General features: G+C 36.2%; 1 protein-coding gene across 8 annotated transcripts in view; it reads right to left on the bottom strand.

Annotated features, from left to right (window-relative positions):
* The window catches only part of CEP170 (centrosomal protein 170), a 186,274-nt gene that overhangs the window by 14,876 nt on the left and 149,628 nt on the right, over positions 1–21,770 (bottom strand). For 4 of the 8 annotated variants that reach the window (XM_044002541.1, XM_044002546.1, XM_044002548.1 and 1 more), the window contains 3 exons: positions 21,187–21,421; positions 8,000–8,177; positions 6,034–6,201 (listed from right to left, as the gene is read on the bottom strand). In XM_044002541.1, coding sequence (XP_043858476.1) covers positions 6,034–6,201; positions 8,000–8,177; positions 21,187–21,421 — 581 coding nt within the window. The remainder of the gene's footprint in view (positions 1–6,033; positions 6,202–7,999; positions 8,178–21,186; positions 21,422–21,770) is intronic. The other 4 variants (XM_044002542.1, XM_044002549.1, XM_044002544.1 and 1 more) reach the window with 3 other exon arrangements.

The following is a 21,770-nucleotide window of genomic DNA, read 5'->3' as shown; positions in this document are numbered from 1 at the left end:
ATCCATCCATCCATCCATCCATACACACACATACATAACTTTTTAAAAATAGCAGTAGGGCAGCTAGGTGGTGCAGTGGCTAAAGCACTGGCCCTGGATTCAGAAGGACCTGAGTTCAAAGCCTCAGACACTTGACACTTACTAGCTGTGTGACTCTGAGCAAGTCACTTAACCCTCGCTGCCTCACCAAAAAAAAATTTTTTTTAATTAAAAATAGCAGAATTCTGTGTAGAAAAAAACTATGTAAAAATAAAACTGGTGCACACTGACAGTTAAATAAATTATGTCATATGAGTATAATGGATTATTATTTTAAGAAGATAAAAATATAAGGAATTCACAAGTCATGGCAGTGATATTAATTCTTCATAGTTGAGGTATGCTCATATAATCAAAAATGACAATACTACCACAATTAATTTACGTATCTAATGCAATACAAATCTACCAAGCAAGGGATTACTACACAGAAACAGACAACATGAAAGAAGAAAAGGTCTCAAATCTCAAGGAAAAGGGAAAAAAAGTAGACTGAAAGAACATTTCCAGACCTCAAACAATATTGTAAAGTGGTACCATTAAAGTTATTTAGTACTTGTTACAAAAGAGAAAAGTAATCAGTGGATAAATCGAAGAATATAAACTATTTCGGAAAGACTATCTATTGGGATACAATTGGGAAAACTAGTGAGGGCTTTTTTATGGAGATGGAAGACAACAGGGAAGTAGGCAGTAAATAGATAAAGATTGAACATGAGTGAGAGTAAGGATGACAGGGATCAATCTGCTAGAGAAGATAGGATAGAATGAGGTCAAGGGTACATGTAGAGGGCTTATCAAAATGACAGGACCAGATCTATTCATAAAGAAAATTCTTATAGGAACATAAAGGATGGATTAGAGGAAGTAAGATAATGTGTTGGGAGGCTCTATCTCCTAGGAAGATGGTAATGAGAGACTAATATACTATGGCAGTGGCAGTGGCAAGAGAAAGGAGGAAACCAATACAAGAGATGCTACAAAGGTAGAAAATAACAAGAATAGGTAACATCAGTGATGCAATCATAGGTAAGTCATTTTGCCTCTGAGTTTCAGTTTCTTTTCTGCAAAATGGGCATAAATCATAACACGTACCCCATAGGGCTATTGTGAAAAAAGTACTTTGAAAACCTTGAACACTAGAGAAATATGAGCTACAGTTATTATGGATTGTATGTGATAGCTGAGGGAGAAAAGGGAGAGAAAGGGATCATCTTAAGGATTTAAAGATGACAGGCTGGATAAATGGAAGCAGCACAAATAGAAAAAGGGAAGTCCAAGGGAAGAAACCTGCTGGTTTAGAATGAAAAATAATATGGGTCAGTTTTAGAGATACTGAGTATGAGGTGCTGGCAGGACTTTCAAGCAGAAATGTCTTTTAAAAGGTCAAAGATCATAGGAACAGATCTCTGACTCTGGAAGAAGAAAAAAGTGAGAACTACTGAGGTTAAGTGACTTGCCCAATGTTAGGCTGGTAGTAAGTGCTAGATGAAATTTGAACCCAGATTCTACGATTGTGCAGACAATGTTCTTTTCCCTGTACTACTCTTCTTTCAAATTCTAGTCTGGACCTCAGGATATAAGACAAGACTAGAAACACAGAATTGTGTGAATCACGTTTATGTAGTTAAGAGTTCAAAGTTATAGGGGTGAATGGTATTGCCAAAGAAGGGTAAGATAGGGCAACAACTGCCTGAAGAAAGGATTTTTAAAGTACATAAAAATGACTTGGAGTATCTCCCTGTAGAAGTAATTAATGGAGTTTGCAGAGTCCATTTCATCCCACTGTCAAGCTCTTCTCAAGGCCTCCTTTTTTTGGGGTGGGGCCCAGGCCTGTCAAGTCTCCTGGCTCTGCTTCTGAGTTTCCAGACTTTGCCACCATGCCACAGCTGCAGTTATCACCCTAGACTTTCCTTCAATGCCTTGGATTTCCCTAGACTGGGACAATCACTCTCTTCTGAGTCTTTCTCACCCTGGAATATCCTTCCTCCATGCCAGTCCTCTTCTCCTATTGATGAATTCCTATCCAGGCCTCAATTTTGGTAAGAAGCTCAGGCTGGCTAAAGTTCATTCCCCTGCTGGTTCTGTTTCTCACTTTCTGGACTTTGGCATCATCTCACCCCTTCCCCCACTCCACTCCCTTCCTTCCTCTACCTCGTATCTCACTTTTCCCTTCTGTGTCCTGTTCCTCCTTCACTAAGACTATAAAGCTCCTTGAGAGGGCAAGAACTGTCTTTTTTTGTTTGTCTTTATATCCCCAGCACATAGCATAGTGGTGGGCACAAAGTTTATACTTAATAAATGCTTACTGCCTTTCCAAAGTCAACAACAAACATCATTTCATGGGACATCTGCATCTTGTACTATGGGCTAATAAGAAGTATTTACAAAAGGAACACCACAAAATACAATTATAGATTCTATGATAACATCTGTTGCAGAGGATAATGAGGTAGAGAAATTCTATGAAGAAGCCAGTATGATCCTGCATATTAAGTCACTTATACTTTTATCCAAAGTGTTTTCAATCCAAAGGTTAATAGGGGCAGGATTCTAAAAACATCTTGGAAAACAGTTCAATAATAAGGAACAAGAGAGACCAAATGTTTGGTTTACATGGATGTCTCATGCCTATATATTATGATTTTTTGTGTGTGAAAAATGAGTTAGGCGGTTTTAGAGAGAGAGAATGCAAAATAATGTAACAAAAATAAAATTGATTGTACTTTGTTAGGTGAAAAATGGCTTGTTATTATTGAAGTCATTCCTGAATCAGCTGTCTATGTAGAGTCAGACCACCAATTCATTCAAGAAAAAAGAGTTAACAAAACTAAAAAAAAAAATTTTTAATTAAGAAAAAAAAAATAGTGTGCAATGAGAATGAATCCAACTTAACCTATTTAAATAAGCTGCTAGACATGGAACTAAGATGGTGGAGTTAAGAAGCAGTCCAGCTGAGCTCTCCTCTAATAAAACTAAGCCAAGCAGATCTACAAAATGTATCAGACCAAATCCTGAGGGGGAATCCAGAAAAAGTTAGAGTCATTTGTCTGGCCCATACTGGTACGCGGAGAGACAGTGAGGTCTACAAACCCTGAGAATGGGGTATGGCCGGAAGCATATCACATGAAGAGCACAGCAGAGCACAGGGATAGGCTGCACATGAGAGCAAGAGAAGTTTCTAGACCCATGTCAAGGACAGGTTAAAATTGGTAGCTTTGTTGTCCCATTCTCCACTACTTCTAGCCACAGATAGAGGGTGGACTGAGAAGGTGATGTGCATAGGAATGGAGGTCCCTGGAAGAGAGGTCATGGACACTCTACTGGTATAACCAAAAAGGAGCTAGCAATAGCTGTGTGGCTCAGATCCCAGGAGCAGAGCAGGTTCTCAGTTCTGGCATCTAGCAGAGCCCAAAAAGAAGTAACAAGGGCAGAAATCCCAGACCAAAGGGGAGCCTATGAGTCTGCCACTCTGAACCAGAGTTTTCCACCTACTTGAATGGAGCTGAGTCCAACAGTAGTCTACTGTTGCTCAGACCCAAGCCCAAGTCAGGAATTTGATGAGGAGCAGCAATCAGATTTAGTCCTTGTTTAGATCAGTTTGGAAGTACTGAGACCTTGGAAGTATCCAACCTATCCCTGAGATCCTGCAAAAACAACACTCAATACCCCAAGAAAACAGCATTGGGATCAGTTCAGAAATTCCCTCCAAAAGGGTGACAAAGCCCAGCTCTAGCATCAAGGCTGAAGTCAGGAAGTAGTCTGGAAGAATGAGCAACCAAAAATTAATCCTACCATAAAGAACTGTTATAGTGGCAGGGAAGCTCAAGACACAAACCAAGAGGAAGAGAAAAATTCCTAAACATTCATAAACGAAGCCTCAGAGGAAAAAACACAGTTTGGCCAAAACTTCAACTAGAATTCCTAGAAAAGTTGAAGCAAGACTTAAAAAAAGATTTTTATAAACGAAATGAAAGCACTTAAAGAAAAACTAGAAAATAAATGAGAGCTATGAAAGAAAGAATAGAAAAACAGTAGCACATGGAGACCTCACCATTCATAGGGAGTCACTTGGCCTGGACTCTCTACTCCCATCACAGTGGTAAATAGATTTGGAGAGACTATGCCTCCCTATTATATGTGCTATCTGATATTTATTATCTGAGGGTCATTGAATAGGGTCCTTTCTATTGTTAGATCTTACAAGGAATCCTGAATGATCTTGATGTATTTAAGATACCTTATTGTAAAAAAGCCTCTATAAAGTGGCATTTTGCTCTGACCAGTAATCTCAGACATTATTATTCAAAACAAGTGATGCTGACTACCAGCTACTGACCCATACCCCTACCATCCCATTTCAATTTTTTTGAGAATATCTTTATACACATCCAGGGCATCCTTGATGAAAATATGAGAAGTGAAGAATCATGATATAATAGAGGGGCAGGTAGGTGGCGCAGTGGATAAAGCACCAGCCCTGGATTCAGGAGGACCTGAGTTCAAATCCAGCCTCAGACACTTGACACTTACTAGCTGTGTGACCCTGGGCAAGTCACTTAACCCCAATTGCCTCACCAAAAAAAAAAAAAAAAGATATAATAGAAAATACAATAGATTCTGACTCAGAGTACCTTGGCCTAAATCTTATTTCTGCTGCTTACCATCTGTGTAAGCTTGGGCAAAGCCCTTAATCTTTCTGGACTTTAATTTCTTCATCTATAAAATAAGAGGGATGGACTAGATGATTTCTAAGGTTCTTTCTCGTTCTAAATCTATGATTTTATGATATTCTGTGGCAAACCACATAATTATAGTTATATAACTGAATGAAAAGGATATGTAAGACCCACTATGCTTACTGTTTATTGTATGTTAGCTGTTATTCACATTTTTATTTTAAAAAGCATTGATTTGACATAGTCAAATACCATCTTAACATCTCTTTTCCAGCAAGGTAATGCATGCATATCAAAATCACACAAGATCCCTTAAAAGATATGACAACAAATAGAGCTTTAATCAGTGATTCTGCTTACTCATATCAAGTGAAAGATAAAAGGACAGGCTTCCCAAAGATATCTACCCAAAAAGTACAACCCAAAAAAGTGACTTTCTATTTCTATGTGGATTCTACATCATTTCTGTCTCTGGATGCCATTGTTGACTGCATTAATCTGTCTGCAAAATTTCTATTTGGCACCCAAAATCACTCAATGTATACAAGGAAAAAGCAAGTTGATGAAGAGTGCTTACTGCTCAGACATTTAATTGGATGGAAAGCCCAAAGGCCAATTTGTTTACCAGTACCAAATGTGTATGCATGTATGCATGTGTGTCTATATATACATATGTATTATATATGTAGGGCAGAGAGATAAATGGACAAAGAGCCATGTTTGAATTAAACTGGAAGAGGAAAATAGGCTGGACTGCTGTTGAGAAAATGTGCAGTGCTCTTAATGCCACCAAACTTCTCTGTGAAATAAATGACCACCTTTGTAACAGCAATATTTTTCCAGTGTTGCCATATGGCTCTAAGCCATGGAGTACTACATATTTTAAACAGCTTATCAACTAAAGGATAATGGAGAAGCACATGGCTAGCCTGAGCAAACTTTAAAACATTTCTAACAAGAAATCGTGTAAAAGAGGTAAAAGAGTTGTTGTCAGAGAAATATAGACTAGAAAAAAACATAAGCTCATCATCTAGTGAGAACAAGGGGTAACCAATGGATATACCCTTATAATAGTGCCCATTCAATGTTGAAAGAATGACAGGAAGGACTAAAACATTGGGTCACCTTCAGTGGCATATAGATGGAAGGAAAGAGACAAGAATCACACCACATGCATAGGTATGGAGAGGCTGTGATGTATACCACCAAAGGAAATAGATACATTGATTAGATTTCAGCTTAAGAGTTTCATTATAGATCCCCTTTAGGTTATCCTTCTTTTTAAGCAACTGTTTCTCTAGACTGAAATACTCACTTCATCTCTGCTCCATGTTCTCCGCCTTGTAATTGTTAAATGTTCTGGATTCTCTGTTGGTTGAGGCCTGGAATCACTAGGTCTATTGTTCCCTTCTGGTGGTTTAGAATGAACTAATGGAGGAATTTTTCGGAAGTTGAGGCTTTCATCAAACACACGATCAACCAACTAAAAGGAAAGAGAAAAGAATAGCTGTGAGGAAACTAAAATTTATAGTAAATTAACTGGTAGTAATATTATGATTTTTATGATTAGACCAATTTCTTTTCTTTTCTTTTTTTTTTTTTTAGTGAGGCAATTGGGGTTAAGTGACTTGCCCAGGGTCACACAGCTAGTAAGTGTTAAGTGTCTGAGGCTGGATTTGAACTCAGGTACTCCTGACTCCAGGGCCGGTGCTCTATCCACCGCGCCACCTAGCCACCCCCGATTTTTTTCTTAATAATAGAAGTACGAGATCTCCAATAATCCCATTATTGTTTTATGTGTACTTTATATGAACATGCATTTACTTTTACATGATAGAATTACACAATTCTTTATAGAACATATGGATTTCGAGTTTGAAATATCCAAAATACATGTATATGTCTATGTGTGTACCTATATATAAAGAGGTATTTGTATTTATATATATATACATTGTTATCCTCCCATGGATATGAGTGCCCCCATGTGGAAAAGAGATGGTAGATAAAATAAAGGTTGAGTTACATACATAGACAATGAGTTAATTTTACTCACATTGCTTTACCAGCGTAAAATAAGTTTATTTCTTTTTTCTCCCCCAAATGGTTCTGCCAATTCTCTTCATAAGATATATTAAATTGCAAGTTCCAATTGACAAAAGGAAAATTAAAGAATAATCCACAAAACAGGTATTTTTAGTCTTTACTAGTCAGACTTATAATTTTACAGAAAAATATACCTAGCTAAAATGAGATACTGCCATCTACAGTATAAATTATGTACACAAACTACACAGTAACTCAGATTTTGACAGAAAACAAAATGGAAAAAAAGGCTTATTAAATGGAATGTGATTAGTTTTACTGGGACTAAGAAAATGTATATTTATGTTATTAGGTTAAATTTAGTTATGCACCTAAGAAAATAATATTTGCTCATTTATAATGTACCAGAAAAATTGTGTATGTCTTGCCACCAAGAATAGCTTTTATTTTCTACAAAATGACAATTTCATTCTCTATACATTTATAGGTGACTAATATGTTAACAAAACAATACAAAAAATGAAACAAACATTATTTGCCATATAGTTAGGGACAAGACAGCAACAACAAAAAACAATCAACACTAAAAACAAGACTATAAAAAGTAGCATAAAAGGCAACAGGAGAAAAAATAGCAGTATTTTATTTACTGGACTTAAATTTGTCAAAATGATTAGTCATTTAAAACTATAATTTAACAAAGCATTTCATAAAATTGAGGAAGTAGAACAATAAATTGTAGTCCAAAGCAAATCTAAATTAAGTTAGAACCTGCAAATTTAGTAAACTAGTATTTATTTTTGTTCCTTTTAAAAAGTATTAATAATAAGGGATTTCTTGATTATCTCTTTATAGCATAACTTCTTATCTGTAGGATATGTATAGAGGTCAGCTTTATGCTTTTCAAAAACCTCAACTTCAAATGTTTTCAGATGCATCCATTTTCAGATGCTTTTTTATGTTCACTTTTATATGAATCATGGACGAGTAACTAATGGTTAATGAACTAATGGTTAATGAACTAGATGTATGTTCTAAGAGATAATACCTTCTAAGGTTTTAGTGTCATCATGGATCCGACATCAGCCTTCACTAGTTTTGTTAAGAAATGTAAAAGGAATATGTTAAAGCAAAGGAGGAAAAATGCAGAGGTTCATGCACACGAGGAGGGAAGGCATAGCTGAAACAAACTCTGCAAAAAGCTAAAAGCAAAAGAAATCAAGAAAAGGAAGAACCTTATGCATCTCTCCATGAAGATCTCCTACCTCTTCTCTAGTGTCTATGGCAGAACCAGGGGTGGTGGCGGCAGTGCTTACTGTGGTACTAGGGGCAGTGCCCGATGAAGTCACGGAGTCGATCTCTCCTGCTACATCATTGATTTCTCGAGCAATGAGAGCCAGATCTTGGCTGATCCTGGTAAATATTTTAAAAAAGCAGTTTAATCTTTTTAAAAAATAAAATTAAAAGTATTCAGAGTAGGAAAAAAAATTCCATAAAAGAGACTGAATTAAATGAATTTCTAGGCCAAAACCTCAAGTTCTCTGGAAATGTTATTTTGTTACAAAGTCTTAACTTAAATCATGAATTTATGTTTTCTAAAAGTGGAATCAAAAATTTTTCTACAAGATAAGCCCCCAGAAATAGTAATAATCAAATGATTTTGCAAAGTATAATAACTTAGAAGGTCTAAAGTATTTTATTCCACTAAGAGTTCTCAAAACTGCATTCATGTTTTAAGAGTTGGATATAGAACAAATTTTAGTAGTCACATATAATTAGTGATAGACTGAAGTAATTTTTCCATTTAGAAAAAAAAAGTTTTCTATCATGTTTTTGGAGAGAATAGAAGTATAAATTCCTTCATACATTCTAGGTCTTTTTTTCAGAGAAGTTAAATGGAACTAAAAGACACTGTCCTAAACTGACTATAAAATTTGACAGTCAATAATACCGTGGAATAAAAAAGAGAAGCTAAAAATTGGATAGAGCAAACATCAATCTTGGTAATTTATTGCAATATGAATCATGAATCATAAGTTTCTTTATTGAGTAATAAATGGCTACTTTTTCATTCTCATTTTCTGTTCATTCACTTTAGATGAAAATGCCATTTAAATATCAGGTACTCAATATATGTTCATTAAATTAAAATAAGATAATGGAAAATTCTATGACCAAAATAATATATAACAAAACAAAAATTTTTAAATGATTTAGTGACTTAAGTATTAAAATCACCACAATTTCAAATATAAAGAAAAATTTGCTATTATAACTATATATTTTATCTATTTATGTATATGTATATGTAATGTATTATTTTGGTAAAATGACCAAGAACAGTTTATATATGATGTTCCCACTTTTATATCAACATTCACTTATGTTTTAATCTCTCACAAAACGGGTTTTGGTGCTACTAAATGACTGAAAACTTTCTCCAGAGTATTGTTGCCATACCATTCTAACTGCCTGAACTAATGACTATTCAAAATATTAACCTCCTAGACCTCTATCTAGTCCTTAAAACACTTCTTCATCCTCTCGAATTTGTCAGTTTCTCCTCCACCTGCTTACGTAACAATATCTTCTTATTGTTTTCTCTCCATGCCCGTGATGACTCCATCTCTTCCTGATGCTTAAATATGAGCTTTTCCTAATATTCTGTCCTTAGTTTTTGCTTCTCTGGACATTACAGATAAATGAGGTTCCCAGAAAAAGCCCAGAAGCTTGTGGTAGAAAAATGTCTCAACCATGTGCCCAACAGAACAATGAACATGTGATCAGAAGAACAATTCCCATAAGACAACAGAGTACTAGTCAGCATATTGTTTATCCAGCAGAAACTACATATCATGTGAAGCCAGAGGGGAGTGGGCCAGGCCTAGTGGGAACAGCAATAATACATTATCAGAAGACATCAGTGGCTCTGTAGTACCAAAGGTAACAGCTGCCTCTCTACTGATATGTTCATTAGCCACATGTGATGTGATTCCCTAGGAATGGTTACTCTTCCCTTTAATGGTTTGTGCATTCGTGGGAGTGTGTCCTCTAGATTTATGGGAAGAATGTTCTATTCCTACCTTTGCTACTATAGTATTGACTTTTTTTAAATGATGAAGACAGAAATGAGCATAACCAGGAGAACAATTTAAATAACAACAACACTGGAAATATCAACAACTCTGAAAGTCTAAAGAGAGCTGAGCAAGAAAATGACCAACCACAATTTCACAGCACCCATAATCAAACATGCTCCTGACAGAACAGTAATGGACTCAGGATACAAACTGGGACATAATTTTTGGATAGAGCCCATGCAAGAATTTGTTTTACTTGACCATTTTTGCCAAAAGGGTTTTTTTTCCCCTCAAAATTGGGGGAGGGGAGGAAACAAGAAATTGGTGGAAGGAAAAGAAAAAAGCTTTTTGCTAATTGAAAAAATTTTAGTTTGATAATAAGCAGACAAGCAGTACAGAAAAGTAAGCACTGATTTTTTCCACTATTGTATCTAAAAAAAGAATTCCTTAAAGTATACAAAGTAAAAATGGTTAATCATAAATATATAACTGCATTTATTTAGACTGTAAATATACATAAATGGCCTAATTTTGCCTGAATGCTACTAGGTCAAATTTTCTACTTGAAGATATTTTCATTAATAATAATGATGATGGGGGCAGCTAGGTGGCACAGTGGATAGAGCACCAGCCCTGGAGTCAGGACTACCTGAGTTCAAATCTGGCCTCAGACACTTAACACTTACTAGCTGTGTGACACTGGGCAAGTCACTTAACCCCAATTGCCTCACTAAAAAAAATAAAATAAAATAAAACAATAATGATGATGATGGAATAACTAACATTTATACAGTGTCAAGCACTGTGCTAAGTACTTTTGATCCTCACAACCCTGGGCGGCAAGAGCTGTTATTAATCTTCATCTTATAGATGAGGAAACAGAGGCAATCAGAAGTTAAGTAACTTTCTCAGGGTCACAGTAAATGTCCGAGAGTATATTTGAATTCAAGTCTTCTTGTTGTTTTGTTTTGCAGGGAAATGAGGGTTAAGTGACTTGCCCAGGGTCACACAGCTAGTGTCATGTCTGAGGTCGGATTTGAACTCAGGTCCTCCTGAACCCAGGACCAGTGCGTTATCCACTGTGCCACCTAGCTGCCCCCGAATTCAAGTCTTCTTAACTCCACACCTGACATCCACTGTGCTACCTAGCTGAACCTAGAAATCATTTTAAAAATATGTAATGCAGCAGCTAGGTGGTGCAGTGGAAAAAGCACCGACCCTGGATTCAGGAGGACCTGATTTCAAATCCGGTCCCAGACACTTGACACTTACTAACTGTGTGACCCTGGGCAAGTCACTTAACCCCAATTGCCTCACCAAAAAAAGAAAAGAAAAAAGAAAAAAAATGGGGGCAGCTAGGTGGCACAGTGGATAAAGCACCAGCCCTGGATTCAGGAGGACCTGAGTTCAAATCAGGCCTCAGATATGTGACACTTACTAGCTGTGTGACCTTGGGCAAATCACTTAACACTCACTGCCCCACAAAAAAACTCAAAACAAAAACAAACAAAAATATGTAATGCATTAAAATCAGAGTGACTATTGAAGTCACAACAATTCTATAATATGGAAGTGATCTTTAAATGATACAATATAAAAGCATATATTTACTCAGATCTGTTTATTAAATATATACAAAAATTAAAATGACATTTTTCTGATACTTTGAAGTTAGTAAAAAAAAAAAAGGATTCCACTTCTTTGCACTTATTATGACATATTTCTAAGGTAATGTTTTTCCTGTGCAAGATGAAATTTTAGCTTTTGATAAACCTGAAGGTTAGGGTCAGACATTAGTCTACAACTGTGGCTGTGCCCCAATAAAAAGCAAATTAATCAGAGTAACACAGATAAGTTTAAGCAGCTATTAATTTCAAATTTTTACATTATAAATTTTCTTCATTGAAAAGTTTGAGAGGATAATGCAACTTAACTCTTAGTTGCAAAAGGAACAAGATCCAACTTTTTAGTTAGCTGAAAAAGCAAAAAAAATGTTTTTCTACCTTAATAGTGGAGTTTTCAAGAATAAATTTAAAAGTTCAATTTTTAAAAAAATCTCATGACAATACATATTTCAAAAAGCTACAAGTTTTGGACACACTTGTCTTTTCTTCTTTTTTTCTTTCTTTTCTTTTCTTTTTTTTTTTTTTTTTGTGGGGCGATGAGGGTTAAGTGACTTTCCCAGGACCACACAGCTAGGAAGTATCAAGTATCTGAGGCCAAATTTGAACTCAGGTCCTCCTGAATCCAGGACTGGTGCTTTATCCACTGCGCCACCTAGCTGCTCCCACCCACACACTTGTCTTTTAAAAAGATTTCGGGTGTATAACAGTTTGTATGCAAATACCTGGCACCATATTTCACAGAGATGTTTTTGAAAATAAATGAGATGACATTTGGGACATGTTTTCCTGATCCCTAGCAGGAACTGAAAGTGCTCCTCTTTCCTCAAATTTTCCTAGAGTACTCTGTCAGGATTTCTTTGACCTCATCATATTCTACCTTGTATCATATTTACTGTGTATGTGTCAAATCCCAATCTCTCTTGACCCCCAAGAGAATGCAAATTATGAAGGGATTGTATAATTTTTTTATCTTTGTATCTCTGACATCAAGAGGAGTGACTTGCATATTAGGCTCTTAATATTTGCTGAATTTCAGTTGAGAAGGATGGCTTTAAGTAAATTCAAGATATTATATTGGCTCTATTCCACTGGCATTGATATCTTTTTCAACCAACTATATTCGCTGTATGTCTTTTTTTTTTTTTCACGGCAATGGGGGTTAAGTGACTTGCCCAGGGTCACACAGCTACTAAGTGTCTGAGGCTGGGTTTGAACTCAGGTCCTCCTGAATCCAAGGCTGGTGCCTTATCCACTGCACCACCTAGTTGCCCCGGTAACCCAGTCTTAAAGATGGCAGCATATTAAATTTGGTTTGTTCCATGTCTAACATGTTTTACATGTTCATGAACATTTATGCTTAATGATTTCATAATGCATTAGGATACTTATTGTCGATTTTAACCCATCAACTTATAATGCTCAGTGATTTTGTATCAAGTATTCTTTTTTCAAAAAATCAAATTTGGTTTATCCTTTCAATTTGCATTGTAATTTGAGATTCATTTGCTTGTAGCATCCCAGAGAAAGTATAAGTCACTGTGGTGAGGGAAGTCTTCTCTGATACTATCAAAGAAAAGAAACTCCCAGTTAACAAAGATTTGTGGGGTTGGTTTAACAAACATAAAAGTCAAGCCTTAGGGCAGCATATCAAACTCTCAATCTTTTAATTCAATACTAGACAACAGAAGATAAAACTCAAGATTTCTATCCTATCATTCATCCTATGTTTTTTCCAACTAGAGCTTAAGAACTATATGGTCTTTCAAGAAGACCTATGGCTCTATAATTTCTTTTCATTTCTCTTCCCACCTCTCCTAAGACTATTCAGATGAGTTACTTTATTGTTATACAAGAAGCATTATTAGGAAGGTGTAGCAGGAAGAATAAAAGGAAAAGAAACTGGGGGGAGTGTGAAAACAAATTTTTTGAGAAGAAATGGAATACAACAATGAAAGAAGAAAATTAAAAAGGAAGCATTTAAGAATAGAATACAGAATAAAAGATAGGCACAAAATTTAATTTGTAAAAGATACCTCATTACATCCAATAAAAACACTTAATAAAGCCAAAATGCTTTTTGGCTGCTCAAATGAATATTTAAACAACAGTCACACTATTTGATTTCTTTTTGTGGCTTAAAAAGAAGTGACAATAGAACATTTAAGAATTCTGATTATAATGTAAGGGACATTAAAAGGATATGAATAGGGGCAGCTAGGTAGCACAGTGGATAAAGTGCTGGCCCTGGATTCAGGAGGACCTGAGTTCAAATCCAGCCTCAGACACCTGACACTTACTAGCTGTGTGACCCTGGGCAAGTCACTTAACCCTCATTGCTCTGCACCCCCACAAAGAATATGAATGAAGCAAAATGTCATTAAAATTCAAAATTTTATATAACAACAATATTTTATATTAACTTATGAGTAATCGATTTATAGCTTACTGCTTTAAAAAAAACAATAAAAGTTAAAATTTTTCTTTAATATGCCATATTGTAACCAAATGACACCACTGTTTCATATTATACCCACTGATGTCATGTCCTACTGACATTAAGTCCAATTCAGAATCTCTTCCTTCTCTGTTCTATGACCACAACCTTAATCAAAGCTCAGGAAAAACAACTAACATTTAGAGCTTCGCCTTAAGGTTTGAAAAGTAGTTAATATGATATAGGAGGTAAAAAAGGGTTAATAGAAAAACCTAAGATCCAAGCTTTAATTCAGATATGAGCTCCAAAAGGGAGTTAGACCCCAGTTAATGGATAACTTATGCTGAGTTCTTGTACCCACAGAAATCAGTGCCCATAATGGGATCAGAGGGAGAGAGGCCATGATGACCTTAGACTAAATGACAAGGATATAGAAATTCTAATGAAAAATGGAGATATTTTGAAACTAGCCATGGGAATCAGAAAGAGACATGGGCAGAAAAGGCCAAATCTGTCCTCAGATTCATCTTAAGACGCGTAAACCCCCAAAACACACCTCCACTGAAAAAGGTACCCACCTCAGGGGTTGGCTTAGGACTCCAGGAACTCCAAATTAGGATAAGCCCTCCCTTGTAACACCCCTAGGTGGAGAATATTATAATGAGTAGAACAGGCCTGCCCCTGTACCTCCTCAAGGCGGAGATTATTATAATGAGACTGATAATCAATTTATCCATATGATAAATATAACTGTCTTTCCTTTCCTTATTAGAAAGATACCTTTCTACTATTCTGGTTCTCTCCCTGTGGTCACCCACAGTATTGCAATAAAACTTGGGAAACTGAGTCACTGAGTCTTGTAATTCTTTTGGGAAGACTCACGATCAATTTGGCCCCAAATTCCATCCCACATCAAACATACATTCCCTAGTTTTGATGTAGGAGGCAAAAAAGGGGTTAACAGAAAAACCTAAGACCCAAGCTCTAATTCAGATAAGAGCTCTAAGAGGGATTCAGACCCCAGTTAATGGACAACTTACAAGTCAGAATGCTAAGTTCTCTTATCCACATGAATCAGTACCCATAATGGGAACTTAGGGAGGTAGGCCATGAAGACCTTAGACTATAACAATGATAAAATGACAGGCTATAGAAATTCAGACTAGAAATAAATGAAGATATTTTGAAAATTGGACATGGGAATCAGAAAGAGACATGTGCAGAAAAGGGGAAGTTTATCCCCAAATTCACCTTATGACATGTAAACCCCCCCCCACCCAAACACACCTCCATGGAAAAAGGTACCCGCCTCGGGGGTTGGCTTAGGACCCCAGGAACTGCAAATTAGGATAAGCCCTCCCCTGTACCTCCCTAAGGTAGAGATTATTAAAATGGGACTGATAAGCAATTTATCCATACTATAAATATAACTTTCTATCTTTCCTTATTTGAGAGATACCTTTCCACTTTTCTAGTTCTCTCCCTGTGATCATTCATAGTATTGCAATAAAATTTGGGAAACTAAGTCACTGAGTCTTGTAATTCTTTTGGGATGACTCACGATCTATTTGACCCTAATTCCATCCCACATCAGTTTGAGTCTCACAACAGTGCTAGATACTTCAGTAGCGGATACTACTGCTATCCCTATTTCACAGAGACAGGAAACTGAGTTCATAAATACATTCAATGATTTTTTTCATAGTGATACAGAACTACTCTAGTATTATATATACATTTACCTCATAGAGCCTCTTTACTAGGCTATTCTCCCTGATATCTCCAGGTTCATTCTTTCCTCCTGACATAGGGGTTGGGACTATTAAAGTTTAAACCAGCCAACTAGCTATCAGGATGGATACACCTAAGAAGTAAGGGGAGATTAAATTCTATAGCAGAAAAGTAAGTTAGGCATGGCTATTGCCTGAGCTAGGGGACAGAGATAACTACAGAGGTCATGACTATCATTCCAAAAGAAAACCCCCTGACTCTCAGGAAGCTTTCCCCACCCCCAATCGGAACTTTCAAGAGTCAGGTGGTCACCCCATCTGTCCCCTATAAAGGTTATGGCCTCTCTCCTGTGGAGGAGAAAGGTCTCTCAGAGAATCATATCTCTGAACCATCACACCCTGAGGTGAAGTCTTTGACTTCCCTCTCAGTCACTTTCTCTAGCGGCCCAAATAAAAGACTATTTTATTCTAATTGGATTGTGTGTGAGAGAGTGTAATTCTTAAGGACCCCCACACCACCTATTTTCCCTTGAGCCTCCCCTTCAATCCATATAGAATTCTGACTCCAGACTAATTTACCTCACATTTACTTACATTCCTCAGGCCATGCTCTCATTCAAAAAAGCCTTGGACAGCTTCCTATTTCTAAATGTATCAAGACTCAATACTTCTCCCTGACTCTCAAGATCATTTCTATAATCTGACTATCCAAGATAAAAAAATCTCCTGTAGTTAGTACCATCTTTTTATTGATCTACAAGCTCAACTTTACCTCCCTGCTTTGGATAATGCTCTCTAAAACCAGAATAAGGTTGTTGAGTGTTATTGTTTTTTTGGTCCTCTTTGACCTATCCAGAACTTATCTAAATTTGAGTGCTTAAGTCCCATCTCCTTAATAAAGGTTTCCCTGACTACTCCTGGATTCCCATTTTCCTATAGCATTTTGAATCTGAACCATACAATTTTATCCTTTATTATCATTTCTAATGCTAACTTTATTTCCTCAACTAAACTATAAGCTTCTTGAGGGCAGGGACTTGCTTATATCTTCTTACAAATCCCCCAGGGGTCTTAGATTTGATTCCTTGAAAAATTCTAGTACATATAATTAAAAGAATGGATTGTAAAAATCTAGAAAAGGTTGTAATGAATACCAAGAGCTAGGATGAATTTTTATCAGACCAACTTCATTTCCTATTTTGGAAGGGTTACTAGATCAGGGAAATGCCACAGACATAATGTACCTGTATGTCATGTAATTCAAATAAAAAGATAGCAATTTTTCATAATAAATTACTTTACTTCTAATATCACCATTAACATGTTATGTGAACTATAACAATTTTCAGATGAAGAAAATAAGGCACAGATAGGTTAAGCGAATTGCCTTGCGCTATGCAACTAGTAAGTATCTGAGGCAAGATTTAAAATAAGGTTTTCATTATTCTAATCCAATGTTCTATCCATCCTTCTATATCCTTTCTTCATTCTCCTGGCCCTAGCACACATATGTTTTCTAAGAAAAATTACATCTGATAACAAGCCTTAAAAAGGACTCAATTTGTGGACAACTGCCAAATTCCATTTCCATGAAAGTGAAAGCTGGTTAATACTAAAGCTTAAAATGTAGTTCTTATTTCCTTCAACTAATCTCCATATAGTATAGTATCTAGGTCCTTCACCATCCTGGTTGCCCTCCTTTAGGTATTTTTCTGCTAAAAATGTGGACCTCAGACCTCAAAACAATACTCAACTGCAGTCTAACCAAGGCAGACAATAACAGGACAATTATATTCTAAGTCTTGGACCCTATGCCTCCCAATACTGTCCCAAGATCAGAGAGAGAAAATATGTAAAACCTGCTTTTGGACCAATGTTCAACTGTTAAGACTGCTAAAATTCCCAGATCTTTTTAAAAAAGGAATTATCTAATTCTCTCTCTCCAATCTTGTGCCTATGACTTTGAAGTCTAAAAACATGTACAAGATTTTATATTTATCTCTATCAAAAAATCATTTTGGGGCAACTAGGTGGCGCAGTGGATAGAGCACCGGCCCTGGAGTCAGGAGTACCTGAGTTCAAATCTGGCCTCAGACACGTAACACTTACTAGCTGTGTGACCCTGGGCAAGTCACTTAACCCCAATTGCCTCACTTAAAAAAAAAATCATCTTATTCAACCTGCTACCCGATACTTTAGGTATTTCTTCTAGCTTTGTATCTTTTCCAAATTGGTGATGCCTTTATCCAAGTCACCAATAAAAATGTTAACTAGCAGAGGGACAAGGACAGAGGCCTGGGGCATTCTACTTGTGACCTTTCATGACAACACCTCTAAAGATTAACTCTTTGGGTCTGGCTATCCAAGGTGTTCTGAATTTATTTAACTGTCCTATCATATAGCCCATTAATAGTGCTGACTACAGAACTAAAGAACCTGAGTACAAATCCTGCTTTTGCCACCTGTATGACATTAGGCAAATTAAGTTTATCTCTCTGGCCCTCACCTATAAAATGAGGGGGTTAGATGAGGATACTTCTAAAACTAACCCTAAACTACAAAATTATGATCTTGTATCTCTAGAATATAACTCTGATCTATTAGTCTAGTAACTGTCAAAAAAGTAAACAAAATTAGTTTGGCATGACCAATTCAATTAATTTGTTTGAATTCATAGGGAAACTAAAAGTATCACATAGGATATTGAATTCATTATACATTCATAAGTCATCTATGTGAAAATATTATTCTATGTATTGGGAAATACAAAATAAACTGTAGTGCTATGTAAAAGTAGTCTATCTGAAGCTCAGTTTCCTTAGCCATAAAAGAATAAGAATAATGACTTTAGTCAGTTTTTTCTAGAGTTCTTTAAGGTTTGCAAAGCACCTTACAAATATTAACTAATTTTGTCCTCTCAACAACCCTGGTTGGTAGGTGTTATTATTGTCAGCCCATTCTGCAGATGAGGAAACAGACAGACAAGTGAATGAAACAACTTTCGATGGGTCACACACTAGTGTCTGAGGCAGGAGATGAACTCAGATCTTCCTGACTCCAGGCCCAGTACTCTATCCACTGTGCGACCTTACACAGGATATTGTGAGGAAAGTGTTCTATAAAAGTGAAAGACTATATGCTTATGAGAATTCTTTATTACTATTCCTATTTGGACAATGTTAGGGTTTTTGGGGTTTTGGGGTTTTTTTTGGTGAGGCTATTGGGGTTAAGTGACTTGCCCAGGGTCACACAGCTAGTAAGTGTCAAGTGTCTGAAGCTGATTTGAACTCAGGTCCTCCTGAATCCAGGGCTGGTACTCCATCCACTGCACCAGCTAGCTGCCCCGATGATGTTAGTTTAATAGAGGAAGATACTAGCAAAACCTCCCACTTGGACCTTGGTTCATTCTTCCTTTTCCTGTGACTTGAATGCCAGCCACACTAAAAGCCTTAACTGATTTAAGCTATTTTTTGCAGAATCTACTGACTCATCCGTAAATGGACAGTTTCTGTACCAGAACCCAAAAGGTGTGATTATAGTCACATATAGTGTGTGTATGTGCATTATGTGTGTGGGGGTGTGTGTGTGTGTATATATACACACACACACACACATATATCTATACCCATATATTTACATATCCATATATAAAAAGCTATAAATTCTGAGTGAATTAGACAAATTCAAATTAATCAAAAGTGACTGGGGCAGCTAGGTGGTGCAGTGGATAGAGCACTAGCCCTGGATTCAGGAGGACCTGAGTTCAAATCTAGCCTCAGATACTTAATACTTGCTAGCTGTGTGACCCTGGGCAAGTCACTTAACCCCCATTGCCTCACCAAAATTTAAAAAAAAGTGACTGAACAATTACCCTTCAATAAGCAACTTTGGAAAAGCCTCAAACTGAATAGCAATACAGAGAAAGGCAGACATGAATGAATTCATGATTTATCAGAATGTGTTGTCAAGGAATTTTGCTAGTTATATATTTTTTTCATATCTATACTTCTATTGTCTTGAAAATACCTTTCCTTTGGGGGACAGCTAGGTGGCGCAGTGGATAAAGCACTGGCCCTGGATTCAGGAGTACCTGAGTTCAAATCTGGCTTCAGACACTTGACACTCACTAGCTGTGTGACTCTCGGCAAGTCACTTAACCCCCATTGCCCCGCAAAAAAAAAAAAAAAAAAAAAAAGAAAAGAAAAGAAAAGAAAATACCTTTCCTTTGAAGGTTTGGACATCCTCATATTTGAAGGGCTTTAATGAGGAAATAAGAGGAGACTAATTTTGTGTGAACTAATTTTGTGTGATACGTGGAAGTGACTAAGAGACAGATTTTGGCTCATAAGATTTTTTTTTTTTTAGTGAGGCAATTGGGGTTAAGTGACTTGCCCAAGGTCACACAGCTAGTAAGTGTTAAGTGTCTGAGGCCGGATTTGAACTCAGGTACTCCCAACTCCAGGGCCAGTGCTCTATCCACTGCACCACCTAGCCGCCCCTAAGAAAGATATTTTTAACAATTAAAACTACTCAACCATGTCATGGTTTGTCTTTTAAATTGTTAATTTTCCCATCACTAGAAGGGCTGAATTAAAAACTAAATTTCTATTATCTTGTCAGGGATGTTGCAGAGGGTATTCCTGCACTGGGAAGGAGGTTCATATAACTTCGAAGGTCATTACCAACTCTTAAGATTCTATATTAAATGATCTATGTCCTTTTCCCTGCATCTCAAGAATTTATGGATGTATGGACTGTTACTTCCAAAGAGAAACAAAACCTTGAACCTAGAAATCTCAAGTCAAAGAAAAAGTAATTTTAACATAGTTTAATCCATTTCAGTCACGTCAAAAATAAATACATATTTAAAGATTTAAGACCTTTAACAACTTTTAAAACAATACTGATGCACATAACTACAGTTCTGCTTGAGCATTTCCTTTCTTAAATACTTAATTATCATAAAACCCATGAATTAAATATTATGCTTGGAAAACACTATAAAAATTTTATGCTGTTTATAGTTTTCTTTTCACTTACAAGTTATGAAAATTTATAATAAATTAAACTTTTTGCAGGTCAAAATCAGTATATTTTGATGGGGTTACTGAAAATAAAAGATTGAACTCATGTAGGATAATGAATTTCTACCATTATTTCTGAAAATGAATCAAGTTCAAAATGGATTATCCCACAAAGAGTAATAATACATAGCTACCTCTATACTTTAATATGTAAATTATATGAAAGTAATTGTTGATTTACATGTTCAGTTTTTGATTATTCTTATGAACCCCAATGCCTTTTTTCAGGGGCAGGGGGGAGATGGATTTCACTAATCATCATCAGAACAAACATCAGAAATAGTTGGAAAGTCATATTCAGTCACTTATTAACAGTCCCAGAGTAAAATTTTCAACAAAACTAAGCTCTTTAGTGAATGTAACTTCTTTCTATAACTACCACATATCACAATGTTCCTCTCATTTGTTTCAAGTTATAAAGATAAATTTAAAATTTTAATTTTTTTTAAGGTGTCTCATTAAAACCAACCTGGCTATTTCTTCTCGGTGAGCAGTCCAATCTCGAATGTAGTCTTCCTGCTCTTTTATTCGATGCTTGAATGAAGAGCTAGTGTGCGTGGCAGCGCCAGTGCTCGGCATTCGGGAGGTTTTCATGGCTGGAGAAGTACGCAGACGGGTATGTTTAGGGGAATTACGGTTTGATCCAAATTCATCTTCTGAGGTGGAAGCATAATCAGTAGGAAAGCGCCTCCATCTTGAATTTACTAAATTAGTTTAATTATTAAAAAAGAATTATGTTATTTTTTTTAAATTACACAAAGTCATGACTTCAAAAAGAGCATGACAGGAAACACAACACAACAATTCAATAATAATTATCCACATACCTCACAATAACCATTTATCTACTACCCCTGCTGTGAGTTAAAAACAATCAACAATAACAATTAAAAGATAGGGCTTTTGGAGGGTGGTGAATAGACATTCAGATGAAAAATTCCACTGATAATGAATAAGCAAGCTCTACTGATAAAACATTATTTAGGTAGTCAGGCTGTTTGACTTGATAATACAATATTTTTTTCTCATTTGAGTTAAAATATGGATATAAAA

The sequence above is a fragment of the Dromiciops gliroides genome, chromosome 4, assembly GCF_019393635.1.
Source record: "Dromiciops gliroides isolate mDroGli1 chromosome 4, mDroGli1.pri, whole genome shotgun sequence".
Classification (NCBI taxonomy): domain Eukaryota; kingdom Metazoa; phylum Chordata; class Mammalia; order Microbiotheria; family Microbiotheriidae; genus Dromiciops; species Dromiciops gliroides.
This window is presented reverse-complemented; position numbering and strand designations above follow the sequence as displayed.